The 22526-nt window shown below is 44.5% G+C and overlaps 1 protein-coding gene across 2 annotated transcripts in view; it reads right to left on the bottom strand.

Annotated features, from left to right (window-relative positions):
• Positions 1-21446, bottom strand: part of TNFRSF9 (TNF receptor superfamily member 9) — a 28731-nt gene extending 7285 nt beyond the window's left edge. Inside the window, exons 1-7 of one of the 2 annotated variants that reach the window (XM_077250299.1) lie at positions 21387-21446; positions 20967-21031; positions 13484-13667; positions 11446-11553; positions 7356-7496; positions 2711-2777; positions 772-896 (exon numbers count right to left, since the gene is read on the bottom strand). In XM_077250299.1, the coding sequence (XP_077106414.1) occupies positions 772-896; positions 2711-2777; positions 7356-7496; positions 11446-11553; positions 13484-13601 (559 nt within the window). In that variant the 5' untranslated portion in view covers positions 13602-13667; positions 20967-21031; positions 21387-21446. Of the gene's footprint in view, positions 1-771; positions 897-2710; positions 2778-7355; positions 7497-11445; positions 11554-13483; positions 13668-20966; positions 21032-21135; positions 21278-21386 lie in introns of those variants that run through there. The other variant, XM_077250298.1, reaches the window with a different exon arrangement.
• Positions 21447-22526: the final 1080 nt, after the last annotated feature.

Raw genomic sequence — 22526 nt, 5'->3', positions numbered from 1 at the left:
GTAGCGCCCTGCCAGGACGTTCCTCTCCATGACATCACTATAGACCTATTCAGGTAGCGCCCTGCCAGGACGTTCCTCTCCATGACATCACTATAGACATATTCAGGTAGTGCCCTGCCAGGATGTTCCTCTCCATGACATCACTATAGACATATTCAGGAAGCGCCCTGCCAGGACGTTCCTCTCCATGACATCACTATAGACATATTCAGGTAGCGCCCTGCCAGGCCGTTCGTCTTAATGACTACCAAAGATCAGCTCCCAGTACACCTTGGTGTACGGTGTGGCCACTATTTCGGGCACTTTATGACTTTATCTGTCCTAGCAGTTACAGACCGTGCACTTTACAGGAAGGAAGGAAGGGTGTGACAATTATGGGGGGGCACAGACTGGAGCAACCATGCTGGCTTGTAGTGTAAAGCTGTCCATGCACACTAGACCGCCATTGTCTGAACTATCATTTTGGCTGACCGCTATCTTTCTGGGGCATTCCTGGGTTCTCTATGAGAGAGTTGCTGGCTTGTCTCCCCACCAAACAAAAAGATTGGGTAATTGAATTCTAACCGTCCGATCCTCGGCCAACTTTTATCTAATGTGTATGGGGCCTTAGGAAGGACCATAAAGATCAGATTGAAGCCAATTTGAGATGTCCTCATTTTGAAGGAATAGATAATTATGGATTGGCTGAATATTCCTAATACATTGTTGTGTTCATGGAGTACGATCCTCCGCTTCCCCTGGTCAATCTCATACTGTGTTACCAGGACTCACTTGTTGTGATGCTGGGAGTGGTGGCGGATGATGATGACTGTGTGACCTTGGTGTGGTAGGCACCACAAACCACATCTGATGTGAGGTTTCCACGAGCGATAATTTCACCTCCGACGGCCGAGCAACTGTGTGCACACAAAAATATTAACTCCACAAACGTACAATAAACATTAGGCTATGTGCACACGATGCGGATTTGCTGCAGATCCGCAGCGGATTTTTCCGTGCAGAAACGCTGCAGATCCGCACTGTGATGTACAGTACAATGTTATTCAATGGGAAAAAAAAAAGCTGTGTGGAAAAATCAGTGTGGAAATGCTGCGGATTTCAAAGAAGTGCATGTCACTTCTTTTGTGCGGATTTGCAGCGTTTCTGCACCCTTCCATGATAAAAATCCGCATAAAAACCGTGGCAAATCCACGGCTGCAGATTCTGCCAGGAGATGCGGATTTTGTGCAGAAAATTCTGCACCTCTTTTCCTACGTGTGCACAAAGTCTCTTAGTGGAATCAACACACAACCTGCATAAAAACACAACATTTTACAGCGAATTTCAGTGATGTCAGCCCAAGCTGCTGACCTCTAACTCCACACAGCCATATGGGTGCTTGTGGGCTATCACCAAAATCCAGGAATGGTATAGAGGAAGATTTGTGGATTATGTCCGCGCTGCTGTCCAATTCAAAGACAGACGTAGTGAAGGAATTAATGGTGGTTTATTCAACGCGTTTCAGAGCCTATACGACTCCTTCAGGAAATACCACATCAACATCTGTTGATGTGGTATTTCCTAAAGAAGGAGTCATACAGACTCTGAAATGCGTTGAATAAACAACCATTAATTCCTTCACTACGTCTGTCTTTGAATTGGACAGCAGCGCGGACATAATCCACAAATCTTCCTCTATACCATTCCTGTTATGGTCGTGTGTCGACCCGTGTATACATGCTTTCATTACACCACGATCAGGTGAGCAGCTCTTTGTTAATACGACACTTGCAAATTGTGAGATAAGACCCTATCTGTGCTTTTCTTTTTCCTGAAAGTTTTTATTACTACCAAAATCTAGGAGATATGGATAATGGCGCACGGTGCACAGATCATTTATTGCCTGATTTGGTAGTGGGCATAGGTGACATTCACTTCTATGGTTCAATGGGAATACAGTAGTGCGCATGGGTGGCGACCACGCCACTCACTTCTATGGGTCTATGTGAGACAGCAGTGCCCATGTGTGACCACTACTCCATTCACTTCTATGAGTCTGTGTGAGATAGTAGTGCCCATACGTGACCACTGCTCCATTAATTTCTTTGGGTCTATGGGAGACAGCGCTCATGGGTGACCACAGCTCCAGTCACTTCTATGAGAGTAGAGTAGTGTGCATGCATGACCACCACACTATTCATTTCTATGGGTCTATGTGAGACAGTAGTGTGCATGCGTGAACACTGCTCCATTCACTTCTATGGGTCTTTGTGAGATAGCAGTGCGCATGTGTGAACACTGCTCCATTCAATTCTATGGGTCCATGGGAATACATGCCACTGCTCCATTCCCTTCTAGGGGTCTAGGTGAGACAGTAGTGCGCATACGTGAATATTGCTCTATTCATTTATATGGGTCTATGGGTGAAGGTAGTGACGATTGGTCACCCCCCCTGAGCACTCACTTCCATGGGCCTATGGGATCACAGTAGAGGACATGGTCGGCACTGCTCCATTGACGTCTATGGGTCTATAGGAGAAAGTAGTGTGCATGGGTGACAACTGCTCACATAGACAGTGAAATGAGCATTGGTCACACATGCACGCTGCTGATCCATGCACACGGTGGCTGGGAACCCCTGTTATTAAGATAAGGACCCCCATTGATCACACATGCATCACCCATCTGGAGGAGATATATGTTGCCATACAGATAAACCAGCAGTCCTTACTTTTTCCATGGTGTACATTTTAGTTCCTTCCCGTCGTTGAAGGTTCCTGGGGGGCAGTTACTGCAGCCTGTACGAGAAAATAATATTAAAGAAAGATGTAACAGGTTTTATTACAGCATAACAGAAATGATCATCAAAAGTGAATCTCAATCAGTCCACAATTCTGGATCGAGTCATTTCATACAATATTTTTCTAGAGGACCGAGCTCCGCCATCCTGCTGTCACGGGGGTAATGGGTAGACTACAGCTGATTACCCGGGCCCCTGCGATATCCCTCAGACTAGGGAAAACCCTGTCTGTCCCTCTCCCAGAATTTACACTGATGGTGTGCTTGTCTGGGCCGCCAGGCCTGATCCTGACTCCTGTTTCAGCCCTATGCTGAAACCTCCACCCGCCACCCAGTGATAAGACCACACACCAACCTCCACAGAAAGCACAGACAGGGAAAACTAAAAAACGCACCTCGCCGCAGACACACAGGAAAACACTATAATGTGCACAGGGCAAAACAAACACAAATATAGGAAGGAGAAATATGACAAAGGATAATACAACACCAGATACAATATTTCTTCTCCTAGACCACCACTCCAGACCGAGATCACCAGGCACAAGACACAAGCTATAATCGGCGACGCCCAAAGTCCAGAATGACTATTTAAAGGCCACGGGCGTGACCCAGCCTCCAAACAGATTACCAGCTAGATTAACCCCGGACAACCTGGATAAAATCTAGCCGGCGCCACTGAGCGTATAGTGGACGAATGTGGAATTACCGCTGTCTGTTGGACGCCCTAGTGTGAATAGCGTCCGACATGACAGTACCCCGCTTTCTACGAGGGACCCCAGGGCCCTCACGACTTATAGGACCCGGTTGTCCGGATGGCGGTGGTGAAACATACTGACCAGCCGGTCCGCATGTATGTCCGAAGCTGGTACCCAAGACCTCTCCTCCGACCCATAACCACGCCAGTGTACCAGGTACTGTAATGTGCGGCGCACTATGAGAGTCAACCACCTTGGAGACTTCAAACTCCAAATTGCCATCCACCAAGACTGGAGGTGGCATCGGCGCCGCGTCCACGAAACCCACCACCTTCTTTAAAAGAGATCTGTGAAACACGTTGTGTATTTTATATACCGTAGGAAGCTCCAATCAGTAGGCTACCGGGTTAATGATGGCGGCGACCCTAAATGGAGCAATAAACCGTGGACCCAATTTCAAGGATGGTACTTTGAGTTTTATGTTTTTTGTGGACAACCACACCCAATCACCCACACTCAGGTCCGGACCTGGCACACGTCTACTGTCAGCCACTCGTTTGTACCTTGCACCCAGACTCAGCAAGCGCTGTTTCACTCTCCTCCAAACGGATGACAGTTGTGCTCCTAGCTGGTCCTCCTCCGGAACGCCAGCAGAGCCACCCTGACGCAGAGTACAAAATTGAGGATGGTGCCCGTAAACACAAAAGAACGGTGACTCCCCAGATGATTCCTGGTGGTGATTATTAATGGCAAACTCAGCCAAAGGAAGGAACGTTGACCACTCCTCCTGGTTGTCAGAAACAAAGCAGCGTAAGTACTGCTCCAAATTCTGGTTCATACGCTCGGTCTGACCATTTGACTAAGGATGAAACGCCGAAGAATGCGACAACTTGATCCCCAGCCGTGAGCAAAATGCTTTCCAAAACTTTGCCACAAACTGAGTACCCCTATCAGACACTATGTCAGATGGGACCCCGTGAAGTCTGACCACTTCCTGCACAAAAACCTGAGCCAGAGTCTTCGCGTTAGGCAACGAAGGCAAGGACACAAAGTGCGACATCTTTGAGAACTGATCAACAACCATCAAGATGACCGTGTTCCCCAGCTGAGGAGGGTAGGTCTGTAATAAAATCCATGGAGATCTCCATCCATGGCCTACTGGGTACCCCTAGAGGATGTAATGAGCCAGCAGGACGGGAGCGAGGCGTCTTCGCCCTAGCACACGTGGTACATGCTGATACGTACGAGACCACATCCTGTCGGATTTAGGGCCACCAAAACCGAAGCGACACCAACTCCAAGGTACCCCTAACCCCTGGATGGCCAGCCAGAACAGCATCATGATGCTCACCCAACACCTTTAGGCGAAGATGGAGCAGTGCAAATGATTTGTTAATGGGAAGCTCTGGTGGTACCTCCTCCTGAGCCTCGGCAATCTCAGCCCCAACCTCTGTCATGAGAGCCGAGACCACTACACCCTTTTGGACGATGGGTACCGGATCTTCCCGAGGTTGTCCCCCCGGAAAACACCTGGATAAAGCATCTGCCTTAGTGTTCTTAGACCCCGGACGGTACGTGACAAAAAAGTTGAATCGCGTGAAAAACAATGCCCAGCGAGCCTGCCTGGTGGACAGACGCTTGGCTGACTCTAAATAAAGCAGATTTTTATGGTCGGTGATAACTGTAACCTGGTGGACCGACCCCTCCAAGAAGTGTCGCCATTCCTCAAAAGCCAACTTGATAGCCAACAACTCCCTGTTGCCGATATCATAGTTACGTTCGGCAGGCGACAGCTTCTTGGAAAAGTAGGCGCATGGACGCAACTCGCCCAAGGATGAGCCTTGTGACAGCACCGCCCCCACACCAACCTCAGACGCATCGACTTCCATGGTAAATGGTTTTGATACGTCCGGTTGCACCAGAATGAGGGCAGAAGCAAAACTGTTCTTCAGAAATTCGAATGCGCGCACAGCAGCCTGAGGCCAGGCGGAGAAATTGGTACCCTTTTTTGTCATGTCAGTAAGCGGTTTAGCAATGGTAGAAAAATCTTTGATAAATTTTCTATAATAATTAGAAAATCCAAGGAACCGCTGGAGTGCTTTTAGGTTATCAGGCCGTTCCCAATGCAGCACCGCTTGCACCTTAGCGGCGTCCATTTTAAACCCTGAAGCAGACACAATATAACCCAAGAAAGGCAACTCCTGAACCGAAAATACACATTTCTCAAGTTTTGCATAGAGCTTATTTTCTCTGAGTAGCTGTAACACCTGCCTCACATGCTCTAAATGAGTATCACAGTCGCATGAATAGATGAGAATGTCATCTAGGTACACAATAACGAATTTCCCCAGTACATGCGAGAACACATCATTTATGAAATGTTGAAATACAGCAGGCGTGTTTGTCAACCCAAATGGCATCACCAAATTTTCAAAATGACCCTCAGGAGTATTAGGCTGCCGTCACACTAGCGAGTTTTACGGACGTAAGAGCGCATAAAATACGTCCGTAAAACACGCCTAACAAACGGCCCAATTATTCCCAATGGGTCAGGTCCTATCAGCCGTATATAACGCATCCGTAATATACGCCTTTCTACGGCCGTACAAAATCGCAGCATGCTGCGTTTGTCAGCGTATTGTGCAAAAAATAAGTCTATGGGGGCGAGAAAAATACGGATTCCACACGGACCAGCAGTGTGACTTGCGAGAAATACGCAGCCGTGTTAGTGAAAAGCCGGTAATTCAATTGCCGGCTTTTCATTTCTCCTTCCCCAACCCGACAGGATATGAGACATGGTTTACATACAGTAAACCATCTCATATCCCCTTTTTTTTTTTGCATATTCCATACTACTAATGTTAGTAGTGTGTATGTGCAAAATTTGGGCGCTGTAGCTTGTAAAATAAAGGGTTAAATCGCGGAAAAAATTGGCGTGGGCTCCCGCGCAATATCCCTCAGACTAGGGAAAACCCTGTCTGTCCCTCTCCCAGAATTTACACTGATGGTGTGCTTGTCTGGGCCGCCAGGCCTGACCCTGACTCCTGTTTCAGCCCTATGCTGAAACCTCCACCCGCCACCCAGTGATAAGACCACACACCAACCTCCACAGAAAGCACAGACAGGAAAAACTAAAAAACGCACCTCGCCGCAGACACACAGGAAAACACTATAATGTGCACAGGGCAAAACAAACACAAATATAGGAAAGAGAAATATGACAAAGGATAATACACCACCAGATACGATATTTCCTCTCCTAGACCACCACTCCAGACCGAGATCACCAGGCACAAGACACAAGCTATAATCGGCGACGCCCAAAGTCCAGAATGACTATTTAAAGGCCACGGACGTGACCCAGCCTCCAACCAGATTACCAGCTAGATTAACCCCGGACAACCTGGATAAAATCTAGCCGGCGCCACTGAGCGTATAGTGGATGAATGTGGAATTACCGCTGTCTGTCGGACGCCCTAGTGTGAATAGCGTCCGACATGACACCTGCCACCAATCTCTTCCTTTCACAGAACCATAGAGGTCAATTATAACATTTGTGTCTCTCTGCAGCCACCACTAGGGGGCGTTACTGAAGACAGACCGAGATAACTCTATAATTAATTGACTTGCGTGAGCTCCCCCTATTGGTGATTTTAAGGTGAACCATCAGATATACACGGAAGCTATAAAATGTGAAAAATCAATCATCAGATTTCTACTTTAATTTTTTTACATTTGCTAGAAAAATTCTCATAGGTTTGTATGGGGCTTTCTGTCCCCAAAATTACACATGCGTGGCAGATCATTGGGACAAGTAGGGTTATCACTGGGACATAACCTCTTAGAAAATACTAGGCTTGTCCAGAAACGAGCTCTTACTTTCTCCAACACGCTGCTGCCCCGCCGGACATTGGGCTTTTGTGCATTGCGAGCACTTTTCATCTTTGCATCTCTTCCCGGCTGTACATGTACATACAGCGTCTCTCATAGATGTACACGTGGATATATAGGTAAACGGTCCTGGAAAAGAGTGAGAACATTCATATATATTATATTCTGGCATATCCAATATGATGCGCTCGGTTACTTTAGAACCTGAAAGCCCCAGAAATTAGGAAATCTAACAATGCCATGAAAGGCTCCCATACCTAGATCTATACCCCAAGGAATCTGTTCACTTAGAAAGTACCATGTGTATGGAATTGTGAATTACTGTCAATGAAAATGAAAAAAAACCATGAATACTGGAGAGGAACAGCACGACGACCCAAAAAAGGGAATTTTTGTGCGGTTGGTGGTCACAGACAATTCTTTTCTCCTTACCCTTCCTGATTCTTCCCTAGTTTTGCTGGTGTCCTTCTCACTACTCCTAGCAGGAGCCAATTTTGGTTGCACAGGTAGTCCAGCTCCTCATTGATCCATACATGCCAGCAAAAAAGGTTTGTTGTGTCTCCCAGCAAGGTCTCAAGAGCATGGAGAAGACACTAGCACATGGCCATTACAGGAGAGTTGGACAAGAGAGTTGTAGAAGAGTATCAACCCAATAGCAGGACCACTACGAGTTCTTGTGTGTAAGGGGGAACACTGCCCTATACAATGTCCTCTCATGGTTTATTGGTGTGGTTCCACCATCCTATAATGGGACCTCTGCTCTCAGCCTAGTGCCCTCCAGGTCAATTGCCAGAGAACACCAGAAGTAGCAGGTCCAACATTGACGCCTCGTTCTTTTCACAGATAAGAGCAAGGTCACACTGAGCAGATGAGATAGACATGAACGAGTATGGAGATGCTGTGGTGAATATCATCCGGTATGACCAGATTGGTGGTGAGTAAGTGATGGTCTTGAGAAGTTTATCCTTATGATGGCCAACATTACCCTGATTGCTGTTAGGTATCGCGATTAAATCCTCAGTGCCATTGACTCAAGACCTTACGCTGGTACAGTGGCTCTGGGCTACTCTTGGCTCAGGAGAATGCTCAAGCTCATTGGGCCAGAATGTCAGAAGCTCCTGGACTGAAGGCCTTCCTGCCAGTGACTGGCTCTCACGTTCCCCAGACATGGATCCAATTAAGAACCTCTCGGACATTCTATATCCACACATCTGACATCACAAAGTAGTGCCATAGACTGTCCAGGAGCCTCTGATGCCCTGATCCAGGCCTAGGAGTAGATTCACCACCCACTGTCTCATCAGAAGCATGCCTACAAGTCAGGAGCGCACACACACACACGTGGGGGCCAAACAATTTACGGAGTCACATTACATAAGTGTGTTGCCTTTACCCTGGAATATCCCTTTAACTATGATTATAACAATAATAATGTCAGCCGGGGACAACGAAGATTTATAAATATTTTGGTTGATAAGGAAATCATCGTAAAGTATGAGAACTGTGGGAAAATTTGAGAATATTTTCATGTGTGTCATTCACTTCCTCTTTTAAGTGGTTTCTTATGTGTTTTCCACATTACGATCACTTAGATAACATTGTGTTGCAGTGCGGCTAGAACTCATAACTCTTTATATTGCTTCATGGAAGGTAAATTCCCAGGGAGAAAGGGACAGCCGGAGGGATCCCCCTAGTAAAGTATACAAAATGACTTGCAAAATCAAGGGTCAAGGTTTTCCCCATACATTCATTATGATTTTTTATGACTTATTGTGTGATTTTTTTGTGTTTTTCTATACATAATTATATACTAGATTTGTAGTAAAAGAAAAAAAAAAATACAAAACATAAATATGCACTGAATGCGCAGACTGTGGTGGAAGATCCAAAACTAGTCATAAGACACAAGTGCTTGGCATGGCCAACCTTGCAAAATATGAAACTGGTGCCCATCAATGAAAGGGGTTATCCGGGGTTATCTTCTCCTATGGGGCTAGGCACTTATCGGTAGGGACTCGCTAACTACCGGGCTCTTCTGCAGCGCCGGTCTCTCCCGGCATGGAGCGGTCACAGAATTGCTCTTAGTGGTGATTCCTCTTCTTCCTGTGATATGACGTCGACAGAGCAGTTCCTTCTTTTGCACACTGATCTGTCGACAGGGTGTCAATGACGGCATCATGCTGATCGACAGCCGGCTGCCCTCTGACAACTCGGTGCAGGTGTGCTGAGTTAGTGGTTAGTGTGACTTACATTGCGCTAACTCAGCGCGCCTGTGCTAACTTAATTGTCCACTACTAGGACAGCCCCTTCTTAAACCAAATGTTTGGCCCCCATAAAATAATAAAGCCTATACTCACCTCCCGTGCCATCGCCATTATCATGGTGCCAGCACTCTCTCTCCCCGGGGCTGTGATGCGGTGTTGTGACACATGGTGTCCGGCGGCCAATCAGCGCTGGTGTCCGTGTCTCTGCCTTTGGACAAACTGGCCATGAAGAGGAAGTCCAGGCTGCAGCTGATCCCTGACTTCCTCTTCATGGCCAGTTTGTCCAAAGGCAGAGACACGGACACCAGCGCTGATTGGCCGCCGGACACCATGTGTCACAACACCGCATCACAGCCCCGGGGAGAGAGAGTGCTGGCACCATGATAATGGCGATGGCACGGGAGGCGAGTATACGCTTTATTATTTTATGGAGGCCAAACATTTGGTTTAAGAAGGGGCTGTCCTAGTAGTGGACAACCCCTTCAAGCATTCCAGAGTTATATCCTGTATTATACTCCAGAGCTGCACTCAGTATTCTGCTGGTGAAGTCACTGTGTACATACATTACATTACTGATCCTGAGTTACATCCTGTATTATACTCCAGAGCTGCACTCACTGTTCTGCTGGTGCAGTCACTGTGTACATTCATTACATTACTGATCCTGGGTTACCTCCTATATTATACTCCAGAGCTGCACTCACTATTCTGCTGGTGGAGTCACTGTGTACATACATTACTGATCCTGTACTGATCCTGAGTTACATCCTGTATTATATTCCAGAGCTACACTCACTATTCTGCTGGTGCAGTCACTATGTACATACATTACATTACATTACTGATCCTGAGTTACATCCTGTATTCTACCCCAGAGCTGCACTCACTATTCTGCTGGTGCAGTCACTGTGTACATACATTACATTACTGATCCTGAGTTACATCCTGTATTATACTCCAGAGCTGCACTCACTATTCTGCTGGTGCAGTCACTGTGTACATACATTACATTACTGATCCTGTACTGATCCTGAGTTACATCCTGTATTATACCCCAGAGCTGCACTCACTATTCTGCTGGTGCAGTCACTGTGTACATACATTACATTACTGATCCTGTACTGATCCTGAGTTACATCCTGTATTATGCTCCAGAGCTGCACTCATTATTCTGCTGGTACAGTCACTGTGTACATACATTACATTACTGATCCTGTACTGATCCTGAGTTACATGCTGTATTATACCCCAGAGCTGCACTCACTATTCTGCTGGTGCAGTCACTGTGTACATACATTACATTACTGATCCTGAGTTACATCCTGTATTATACCCCAGAGCTGCACTCACTATTCTGCTTGTAGAGAACATTACATTACTAATCCTGTACTGAAGTCCATTATTCTGCTTTTGTCAGGGGCATCTCTAGCATATTCTCCTATGATGCAAGAAGAAGGTTGTTTTTTCCTACAGTGTAAAGATGACATTTCCCAGAATGGAAATCACCTGTGGCAAACTCAAGCACTGGGAGATTTCAGCTCTGAAGCCTGCAGAATTGTACAGGATTGATCTCCGGATGAATTTTTGGTGAGACATTGGAAATCCCATTGCTTCATGTAAGGTACATTCCCAGAGGAGGGGGGATTGGGGGATCCCATTAGTAAAGCTGTAGCTTGCTTTCACACTGCTGTAACAATGCTGCACATTTTGAGAGTTTGTATTACCGCGACATAACTCTGACCCCCTACAGATTAAGTGGATCCCCCCAGGAATCAGTGACCACATTTTCTCTGCGACACACTCGATCACTTTACCTTCACAGCGATTACACAGCTTACAGCTAAATCTATCGTTTGGCTTATCTGCGTAGCCTCCGTCAGGACATTGGACGCACGTGCCACATTTTTGGGTCAGGTAAAAACCTATGGAACATAGGAAAATGGTCATAATGGTTATTAAATAATCATTACATAAAATAAGACAGTAAAAGACAATGTCGGCACACATATAGTATACCAGGCGTAATATACAGCATTACATAGCACCCGCATATTCGGGGGGCACCTTACAAATAATCCCAGAATTACTGGGATCTACTGGATAAAGAATCTCATTGAATATGTGGCAGTTTAGAAAAATCACTTTTATTTCTAACACTCCTCCTGCTGAATATATTGTTTCAGTTTTTCACCAACTTCTCATCTCTAGAAAGAAATATTAGAACCGTAGGTACGTAAGAGAGTGTTATCATTCACTGACAGCAAACACATATCTTGTCAATGGCTCAGGATTGACTCACAAAGAAGTCTAGAAAGTTGGTTAATTTTTCACTTACATTCAGGCAGAAACCCCTTTTATTGTTTTATGACCAGGCCGGAAAGGGTCTTAATAACCAGCCAATTTATTTATTTATTTTTTGGGGAACATATGACTAATTTACTCATTCGTTTTGCCATCACGCTGCAGCTCCGCAGGTAAGTGTAGACTCCACTAGGTGGCAGCAGAGTAGAACGAGGGCTGAAATCCTGCTCATAGCAGACCAGCAGAACTGCAGCGAGGCCACCACAAGGTGGCAGCAGAATGGTCAGACAAGCCGGGTAGATACCAGAGAGCAGCGTAGTACAAAGGGAAATTCGAAAGACAGAGTCAAAGGAGCGCCAGAAGGTCAGTACCGGTCCGTAGCAGAAGTATCAGAAAAGCGAGACAGAAGCAAGTCAGAGCCAAAGCAGAGTCAAGTACCAGGGAATCCAAACATACAGGGACAAACAGAGTAAGGGGCGGGAAGAGAGGTACGAACAGACATGGGCAAAGTCAGCTAAACAAAGCAGGACAAATCAGGGTTTCACTAGAGCCAGCTACACACGCCGTAGGCAGGACATATAACTGACACTGCCTGCAGGATACAGCGCAGTTTAATAGCAGAGAAAGTTAACCCCTGACATGACCAGACCAGGAAAGGAGAGACAAGACCCAAAACCCGGTCTGGATCATGACATTTGCATTACAAATACAGCAAGAAGCCATTTTTGGTTTATTAATATTGTTTACATTTTTCACTGTGAAATATTCTTTATCTTACAACATGAAGAATGAATTCACCAGAATATTAAGAGTGGATCCTTAATTTACGGTAGTGTTCTTTTTTGGGGGGGAGGGGGGCAGTTGTTATATATTCATAAGAAAATGTATTGAATTTTAGTATTTTTCTTAAGTCGGGATTTTTAATTTTTTACCATATTTTCCAGATGTTTTACATATTTGTTTTACATAATTTGATCATAAAAGATGTCTCATATTTTTTTTTTTCGTTTATGGTGCATTTATTCCATTGTAACTGGGGCATCTATGTGGTCCCTAGTTACAGGAGAAATCAGATCCCTACAATGACAGAAGTTACTTGCAGAAGTGACCTGGGTCTCCTATAACCCGGGAACTCAGCTATACTAGTCAGACACCTGGGTATAATAGAGGCATTGGCAGTGCCATTGTTTCTATTCCCTACACAGTGCTCCTTGAGTGCTATGTAACAGACAAAATAAGAAGACAAAAGCGGCAATAAACCATCTCTGTCTTATCCGTGAAGTCCTCAGCTGTGTCTGACGGGATCTGCTTCTTCTAGGTTGCAAAAAAAGGAATTTTAATCTTGTGTCATAAATTAAAAATGGTGCTGGATTAAAAGGGGTATTTCCACAAAAATTAAAGTATTCCCTATCCATAGAATACCGGGGTGCCTTGCTGATCGACACACCCAAGGATAGGTCATCACTATGATATGTTTGGAGAACCCCTTTAATGAAATGTAACATATTAGTTTTCTGTGTCACTGGCTGAGCTGATAAAAAAAGCTCTTACCGGGGTTACAGTGTGAACAACAGCTTCCAGTAGTTTTGTAGCAATTGTTGCCAAGAACAACGTGAAGGTACAAGATCTGGAAAACTCCAGAAACCAAACTCCACGTCAGTCCGTCCATTCTGTGCGGCTTAATATTCCTACTTCCTCAATGATGGTAAAATCCTGCTAGAAAGCGGATAAAAATCTGCAAGGAAAAAAAAAACGAGACAAGAAGAATTAACAACAACCCAGAGCCGCACTGGATAAATACAATGCACATCAGTGGAGACTATACATAATATTATCTGGATATCAAGATGTCATGATTTGATAAGCGTGTCTACAGAGGGGAAAAGTGGTACAAGTCACTAATGCGAGGTTAGAATTTCCTCCTCGGTGCAGACCTTCTCTTAAAAAAAAGAGGATTCCATTTATTATATCAGTGTATTATCTTTTTTTTAAATTGAATCTGAATATGATGAAGGGGCAGAGACCCTGATTCCAGAAAGCGAAAGCAGCTCATGGCTGAAGTTATGAGAAAATCACTATTAACTCTGCTGCGGATGTATCAGGTCTCTGAATGCAGAGCTCTGTATAACCCTGCACACACCACTGATTGGCAGCCTTCTGTGTACACTGTGCATTTGTAGGTGGGAAAACTTGCAAAATCGGCAATGTATCAGACACTTCTTTTCCCCATTGTAGGTCTGTGTGTAAAAATTCAGTACGACTTGTAGTTTATGAATTGAAATCCATGCACTTTTAGGTGTTAAGAGTCCAGTGGGCGGTGCTAATGAGTGAACGGGACTAGCTCAGCATCAATGTGCTCAGTCCCTCTTGCTCTATACCATACCGCCCACAGTCAGGACTGTACGTACTACAGCACAGGTTCTAAAAGAAGGTAATGGAGGAGGAACTATTTTTATCTGTAACACATTTATGGTGGTTTGGCAGAAATGCTCATCGCCTACTTGTGCCAAATGAGTCATATAGTATCGCATGTAGAGTTTACATCTATGTCTTTGCAAGCAAAAGTCAATGTTAATAAATTACTGGAGCAATGAGGATAACGTAGGAGGCAAAAGTATACATGGAGGAATGTGTTCCCTATAGGAATTCTGCTGGACTTTCTTTACTGGACTGCTGGAAGTTACACCCTTTCCATAGGATAGTCTCACGATCTCGCCACTCGCTGTGTCATAGAGACTATGTGATTGACTGTTCAGACACCATATAGATGGCAGGGGCATGTCAGGCTGTCAGTGTAGTGTTTGGGCTTCCTCCAAATGTATTTCTTTCCATATAATTGCCAAGCTTTTTTTCTGGCTGGCAATGTTAGGGCATTGCCAATGCAGCTTCAGTTCAGTGGTGCGTTTACTTTGATCTTTTGTTGCCAGACCTCGGATTTGCCTTTTGACTACCCATTTGTATAACCCCTTTTGCCTTTGGCGCATTCTGACCTTAGTTACCAGACCCCGGATTTTGCTCCTGACTATCCTGACTTTGTCTTATCCCTTTGTGTTTGATATACCTTTCTGGCTTTTGACCTTAGAACTCTTGACTACTATGTCTAGCGTCACAGATAGAGGATAAAGTCCCGATCGGTGTGGGTCTGACCACTGAAGCTCCATCCATCCTGAGAATCGAGGCCCTGAAGAGTCTTGTCTGAATGGAGCAGAAGTCGATCATGTGTACTCCCACTCATTTCACTCTTAATGGGACCATAGGAGATTGCCGAGTGCTGCACTCAGCTGATCTTTGGCACATGGAAAAGGGATAACTTTCAAATTTGAGACTACCCATTGTACAGTGACAGCTGGATAAGTCATGGATGGGAGGTGTGTGTAACAGAGTTGCCAAGCCTAGGTGATGTAGGACCCAGAGATGCAGGCTCCAACATGTATAGAGCTGAGGAGTGTTTCTTAATGGGATGGGATTTTTGGGTCCAGGTTTTAGGAATGGCCATAGAGTTTGGAGGGACTGGCTATTCCCTTACTTTCAGTTCCAGGGCTTGGAATGGGCTAAAGAAGGCAGTTCAGCTGCGTGATTTAGTGCTGGGGGTTGAGTTGGAAACACCTCTGGTGTAATGATCAGCGCTGTAAGAAGCTGACCAGTTCTGCAAAGTTTAATTAATTTATAGTGACTGTTTTGTTTATTGAAAATGTTTGTGTTAAGACAAGACTGTTTTTGTTTATTTTGGACTAAAATAAATCTCTGGTTTGGACCAAGACACTTTGTGCCTGCCTACCTGATACCGTTGCTAAAGATTGAGTGGATCCCCTACACCCTTTCAGTCCTGCAAGTTGCGGTGGGCCTCTTTAGACAGGACATATTTATTTTTTTAGCACATTAATACTCAGTGAGATGGAAGCCAACACCTTCAGCTCTTTGACAAGTTCCTAAAGCCATTGCTGTGCAATTTTTTGCAGTGCAACAAGGGAGCACGATCCTGCCATTAAGGAATACTGTTACCATCATGGAGTGTAAATTGGTCATCATAAAAGATTAGGTAATAGTCTTAGGCGAACTGAAGACCGAAGATATCATATCTTATGCCCTGAAGAAGAGAGCAAGATAGCTCTTGAAACGCGTAGGCTTCAATAAACCACCCTAAATCTACCTCGTGTGCGCGGTCTTCAGTTCGCCTAAGACTATTACCTCCAGCATCCTTTTGGATTCTTGTGGAGACCTGCTTCTACGATTATGCCTTCTTGGGAGTTGTGACCCAGGTTCACAACTTCAATAGGTGAGCACATTCCCTACAAAGGATTGTATGTGTGTTTTTTAAACAGTGTGACACATTGGGGGCGCCTTGTCTTTTTTCTTTTAAAAGATTAGGTAAAAATAGTATCCACAAGAAGGTCAGGACCCAAGGTTACACCACAAACCGTTGCCCAGAGGGTCACACTTCCTATACCATGATGACTACTTCCAAAGTGTTTAGTGATGCCATCAATTCCCCACGTGAGTCACATGCCACTGCCGTCCACATTCATCAGACGAGACAACTTTCTTGGATTGCTCCGTGGTCCGGCTCTGATTCTGATGTGCCCACTATAGACGCTTTGTGACCACTCTATGCTTGGAACGTCCCGGACATTTTGGAGATGCTCTGAGCCAGTCGTTCAGACACCAAATTTGTTCCATGTTTTCTTATTGCCTAAAGACTCCCATACATAGATTGTGTGACCGACAACGATCTCTCCCAACTCTTCTGGATAGGACCACTCTGTCCTCTATCTGGCATGGGCTTATCTCTGCGCAAAACAAAAGGATCAGACCTGAAATTCAGCAGGTCAGGACATCATCTCTCAGAGGACAGTCAGGAGGCCACCCTGCACGTCAGATGGTCAGCTGATCCCACAGAGATTGTTGGGTTTGGTCAACTTTTACTTAATGTTTAGGGCTCCTTATATCTCAATCCGTGTCTGGGGCCATTGTGACAAGATCGATGTTACTTACCGGTTAATATTTTACTTACCGGTAATCAGTTTACGGAGCAAAGATTGACCTAATATATATGGTTATAGTCCAAAGAAAATAGGTCTCCATTGGAAACCTTTTTCATTTTCTGGCATTTTTCAGTAAAAATAGTCTAATGATTTCCAGAATATAAATTATTTCCTCTATGAACTCAACAGAACTATAGAAATAGAAAAATAGAACAAAGGATATAAAATATTGTCTTCCAAATCACAAGTTGCGGTATTTTTTTTTTTTGTATGGAGTTTTCATGTATTTTTGTAATTCTATTTATGAATTATTTGGATTTTCCGTTATGATTTCAGTTTTCACAGAAATGTAAGAATGAAAGAAAAAGAGAGAATGAAAACAAAAGGAAGACGAAACGGGATCCGAGAACACAGAGAGAACGGTGCCGCCTAGTGGTGACGTGCAGAACTGGCTTCTAGCAGTGACCACAATTTGCAATATTTAATTTGATGTTTTCAGCACGCGTTCATGAGACCGCAATATCAGATAAAAAAAACTCTAGTGAACTCTTAGTTACATTCTTAAGAAATAAATCTACTCTATTCTATTATCTATCATCTATCTATTATCTATCTATCATCTATCTAATGTACAGTGCCAAATCCATATTTTGGGCACATTGATTAGTTTGAAAATTTAGCCAATCAGAATCGGCATTTCACTGGTAGAACACATGTATTACTGAAGTGCATGCCCTGATTGGCTATCCAGTAATATCTGCCCTACAGTACACTACAGCACTATATGTACTGTTTTCCTCTTTACCTGTGAGGACGGCTTTATTTATCTGATACACTACGTATAATGTACAGAACGCTGAAGAAGCTCTTGTATACTATATATAGTGTACGAGAAAAATAAACTCAAGCTGCCCTCTCAAGTAAAGAACACTATAGTACATATAGTGCTGTAGTGAAGAAGCTCAATATAGTAAGTGATTTACATGTTCCTGCAGCTCTGACTTCTATACATAAGAACTTGCTTGATCTGTATGGTTTGTGTGTTTTGGGTCACTATCATGTTGTTTTCATGTCAGTAAATTGTATAATATGCAAAGTGTAACATCGTTTCTAGCTCTACTGTAAAAGTACCAGAGCCCCCGTTAGCCCATAGCTGCCAGGATCATGTAGTTCAGATCCTATCTATACATGACAGAGTGCACCGAGTTCAGGAAATGTGACCTGCTGGTAATTCATGGAACTGACTGATGTTTTTTTGAAACTCTCTTGCTCATATCTAGAGAAATCTGTAGGCTCCTTTGGCTCCTAGTCCTCAAATCACTGGGTTCTTACAGAGTACAGTAAAGATCTGAGGATCATTTTAGCTCACACATATAGTGTAATTTCCTAGGTTAACACAAAATGTCAGCTGTGGGTTGTAAAGAATGTTTAAAGGTCGTAGTACGTCACTTATGACCATTCAGGAAAGAACAAGAGTATTGGAATTAGTCACTAGTGAACTGCCAGGGTGTTACCTGAACTATTACTGTCAGCAGCTGAGAGTCATTGTAATCGGCTTATTGATAACAGGTATCTTGCTCTAGGTCAGTTCTACATCATCTCTTGGCCATCCACACACTGTGATAATTGGGCCATGTATGGAGAGCCATCATGTTTTCTCAATATCATGATCACTTTATCGGACACTGGTGTTCGTGTAACATGAATCACGTCTCCACAGTGCTGGCATCACCAGCCATCCTTCTCAAAGAATCAAGCCCTTGCTGTGCTGGTGGCACCAACAGACCTTCACAAGTGACTAAAACTTCATTTAGCTGCCCCAGCACTCATTCCTTAAGATTAATACCTTTGCTGTGTTGGTTGCATCATGATCCAACATGGATCAGGCCTCTACTGTGTTGGCATCACCAGCCATCCTTCTCAAAGTTTCAAGCCTTTGCTGTGTTGGTGGCACCAGCAGACCTTCACAAGTGATTAAACCTTCCAGGAGTCATTCCTTAAGAATAAAATCTTTTCTGTGTTGGTGGCCTCTCTGACCTTTCCCGGCGCCTGCGCACTGCAGTACTTTGCTCTGCCCTCAACATGGCAGACAAAGTACACCTGCGCCGGAGCCGCAGCGTGAAGACAAGAAGAGGACGTCATCGTAAGAAGATGGGAGGCCCCGGACCGGACTGCGACGCCCATCGTACCGGACCGCCCCCCCAGGTGAGTATAATCTAACCAAATTTTCTCATCTTTCATGATACTTTGGGGGCTTATCTACAGCATTACAGAATGCAGTAGATAAGCCCCCGATGCTTAGCTCACCTTCGATTTTGGGGGTAACAGGTTCCCTTTAAGAATAGACCATCAATATTAAAGTGTTGGATACTCCTGTTAACTGTTTTACCTAGCTGACTACTCTGAAAAATGTTACAAAAGTTATTTTCCTGGCTCTGATGGCTCTCTCTGCTCTCTTCCTTCCTCCTCTCAGAAAGGTAGCAGCAGGAAGGAGTTGTCCACAGATCTCCACAGTGTGGAGAGAGGGAAGAGCATCTACAGTGTCAAGAAGGGCAGACGAAACAAGCAGTGGGTGATCATCACTGATGATCATTCGTACATGGAAAAGATTAAAATCTGCCATTTTAACTTTTATCTGTGCACAGCCAACTGTATAAAGTCCTCTAGACTGCGGTTTTCTAATAAGTGGTTTTTTTCCTCATTTCAGAGCTGGATACACGACTCCACAATTCATTAGTAATGTATAATATCTTCTATCTTCACTATTCTAGTAAGTGTTTTATCTCATCAAACAGCTGGATTCACAACTACACTATTCAATACTACTGTATAATATCCTAGAGCAAGATTCACAACTACACTTTTCAGTACTACTGAATAATGCCCTCTGTGCTGCTGCTTTCTAGTAAGTGTTTTATCTCATCACAGAGATGGATTCACTACACTATTTAGTTCTGCCCTCTATGCTGCTGCTTTCTAGTAAGTGCTTTATCTAATCTCAGAACTGGATTCACAATTCCACTATTCAATATTACTTTCTAATGTCTTCTATGCTGCTGCTGCTGCTTCCTAGAAAGTGTTTTATCTCATCACAGAGATGGATTCACAACTACACTATTTAGTACTGCCCTCTATGCTGCTGCTTTCTAGTAAGTGTTTTATCTAATCTCAGAGCTGGATTCACAATTCCACTATTCAGTATTACTTTATAATGTCTTCTATGCGGCTTCTTTCTAATAAGTGTTTTATTTCATCACAAAGCTGGATTCACAGCTACACTATTCAATACTACTGCAAAATATATCTTCTGTGCTGCTGCCTTCTAGCAAATATTTTCTCTGATCACAGAGCTGGATTCACAACTACACTTTTCAGTACTACTGTATAATGCCCTCTATGCTGCCGAGTTCTAGTAAGTGTTTTATCTCATCACAAAGCTGGATTCACAGCTACACAATTCAATACTACTGTATAATGTCCTCTATAATGCTGCTGCTTCCGAGGATGGGCTACAGAAAGACTGGAGAAAAGGAATCTCTCAAGTCTCTCTGTGCCTCATAAAGGAGACACCATAGCAGTAAGCCTCCATCCACTAACTCAGAGGCAACTGAAAATTAGAGGTAAAGCCTTCAATGGGCAAACTGGTGACAAATGCAGGCAGAAATAGTGCTTTTCTTCCTGCATATACATGGCAGCCTATTCTGCAAAGGTAACTGATACGACAGGGACGATTTAACACCTTCATCACAGTGATATCCTATACGTAGTAACCGGTCAAACTTATTATGGATGATTGGGATCAATATGTGACAATATCTATTTACAGTTGTGTTGGAGCCATTAATGCCAGAAGGAACATTGATTATAAGAATATGTAACCGTATTTAATAGTGTAATTATCAATTACCTAATAAATATCTCCGTCTTATTGGAGTAGTTTCCATTACAATCAGGACTGTCACAGTAAAATCATACCAGTAATCGACAATTCGCACCCATTATGTCAGAATAGGAGATGCTACAAATAATGTACAGCCATCAATATGACTTACGATGTTGGAGACGGGTCACTAGACCGTGCCAGGGTGTCCTCTTCTGTGCTGGATGAATCCAATATCTGGAAGTGACAAGACCACAATGTCTCAAGATAAAGTCAGAATATAAGATATAACGTTTCCCGCCCCTGATCACGGCATGGTACAATAATGATGAAGGACTTACATCTCTCGCACACTATAAGTCGTGAATGGAGATCTCACCCCACACGGCCACAGATGAGTGTAGATAACATTCTCACTGAGTGGCTGCTGCTCGGTTCCTCTCTCCGCTGGTCGCTGACACTATTGAATTCTGCCTCAATGTGTAGCTTGTACTTTCCCATAGGGGAGGAGGCCACAAGTGACTAAGATGTACTCCGATTTGTCGACCCCTAAGCTCTTCCCCCTCACATCTCACATATATTCTGCAATTACCTGATATTTTGTCTGTGGGGATTTAGAAGTCGGTGCTGTATAATCGTTCTGCTCCTGCCGTAATGGAAATGTGCACGACACGGGCGTCTACTGAGAAGGAGCACACGGTCTGCTCCACCGGCGTCTCCTCCAGATACACGTTGTGATTCATTATTTTACTCACATATAGCGCCATTAATTTCTACAGCGCTTTACAGACATCATCATCGCTGTCACAATCTAGATTCCCTATCAGGATGTCTTCGTAGTGTGGGAGGAAACCGGAAAACCCGGAGGAAACCCACATAAACACGGGGAGAACATAAAAACTCCTTGCAGATGTTGTCCTCGAATCCAGAACATCAGCGCTGCAAAGCTGCAGTGCTACCCACTGAGCCACTGTGCTGCCCTAAACATAGTATAGTGCTAACCACTAAGCCACCCTGCTGCCCTATACATAGTACAGTGCTAACCACTGAGCCACCGTGCTGCCCTATACATAGTCTATACATAGTACAGTGCTAACCACTGAGCCACTCTGCTGCCCTATACATAGTACAGTGCTAACCACTGAGTCACCCTACTGCCCCATACATAGCACAGTGCTAACTACTGAGCCACTGTGCTGGTCTATACATAGCACACTGCTAACCACTGAACCACCTTGCTGCCCTATACATAGTACAGTGCTAACCACTGAGCCACTGTCCTGCCCTATACATAGTATGGTGCTAACCACTGAGCTGCCCTATACATAGCAGTGCTAACTACTGAGCCACTGTGCTGCCCTATACAAAGTACAGTGCTACCCACTGAGCCACTGTGCAGCCCTATACATAGTACAGTGCTAACCACTGAGCCACCGTGCTGCCCTATACATAGTCTATACATAGTACAGTGCTAACCACTGAGCCACCATGCTATCAGCATGGACAAAAGCATTGCTACACATGTCATTCATTTGAGGTCCTATTACCCCCAGCGTATAGCATCTGGCCCTTCGCCCCCGATGTGTAACAGCCAGCCCCTTCGCCCCAGGTGTATAATATCCAGCCTCTTGCCCCCGATGTATAACCTCCGCCCCCCACTATGCCGGCTACCTATACTAACATGTGAGAGAACGGCCGATGGTGCAGAGCTCCGATACCAGCATGGTCCTGT

This window comes from Ranitomeya variabilis, chromosome 4 (assembly GCF_051348905.1).
Source record: "Ranitomeya variabilis isolate aRanVar5 chromosome 4, aRanVar5.hap1, whole genome shotgun sequence".
Classification (NCBI taxonomy): Eukaryota; Metazoa; Chordata; class Amphibia; order Anura; family Dendrobatidae; genus Ranitomeya; species Ranitomeya variabilis.
Note: the sequence above shows the minus strand (reverse complement) of the source record. Positions and strands in the feature narration are given on the sequence as shown.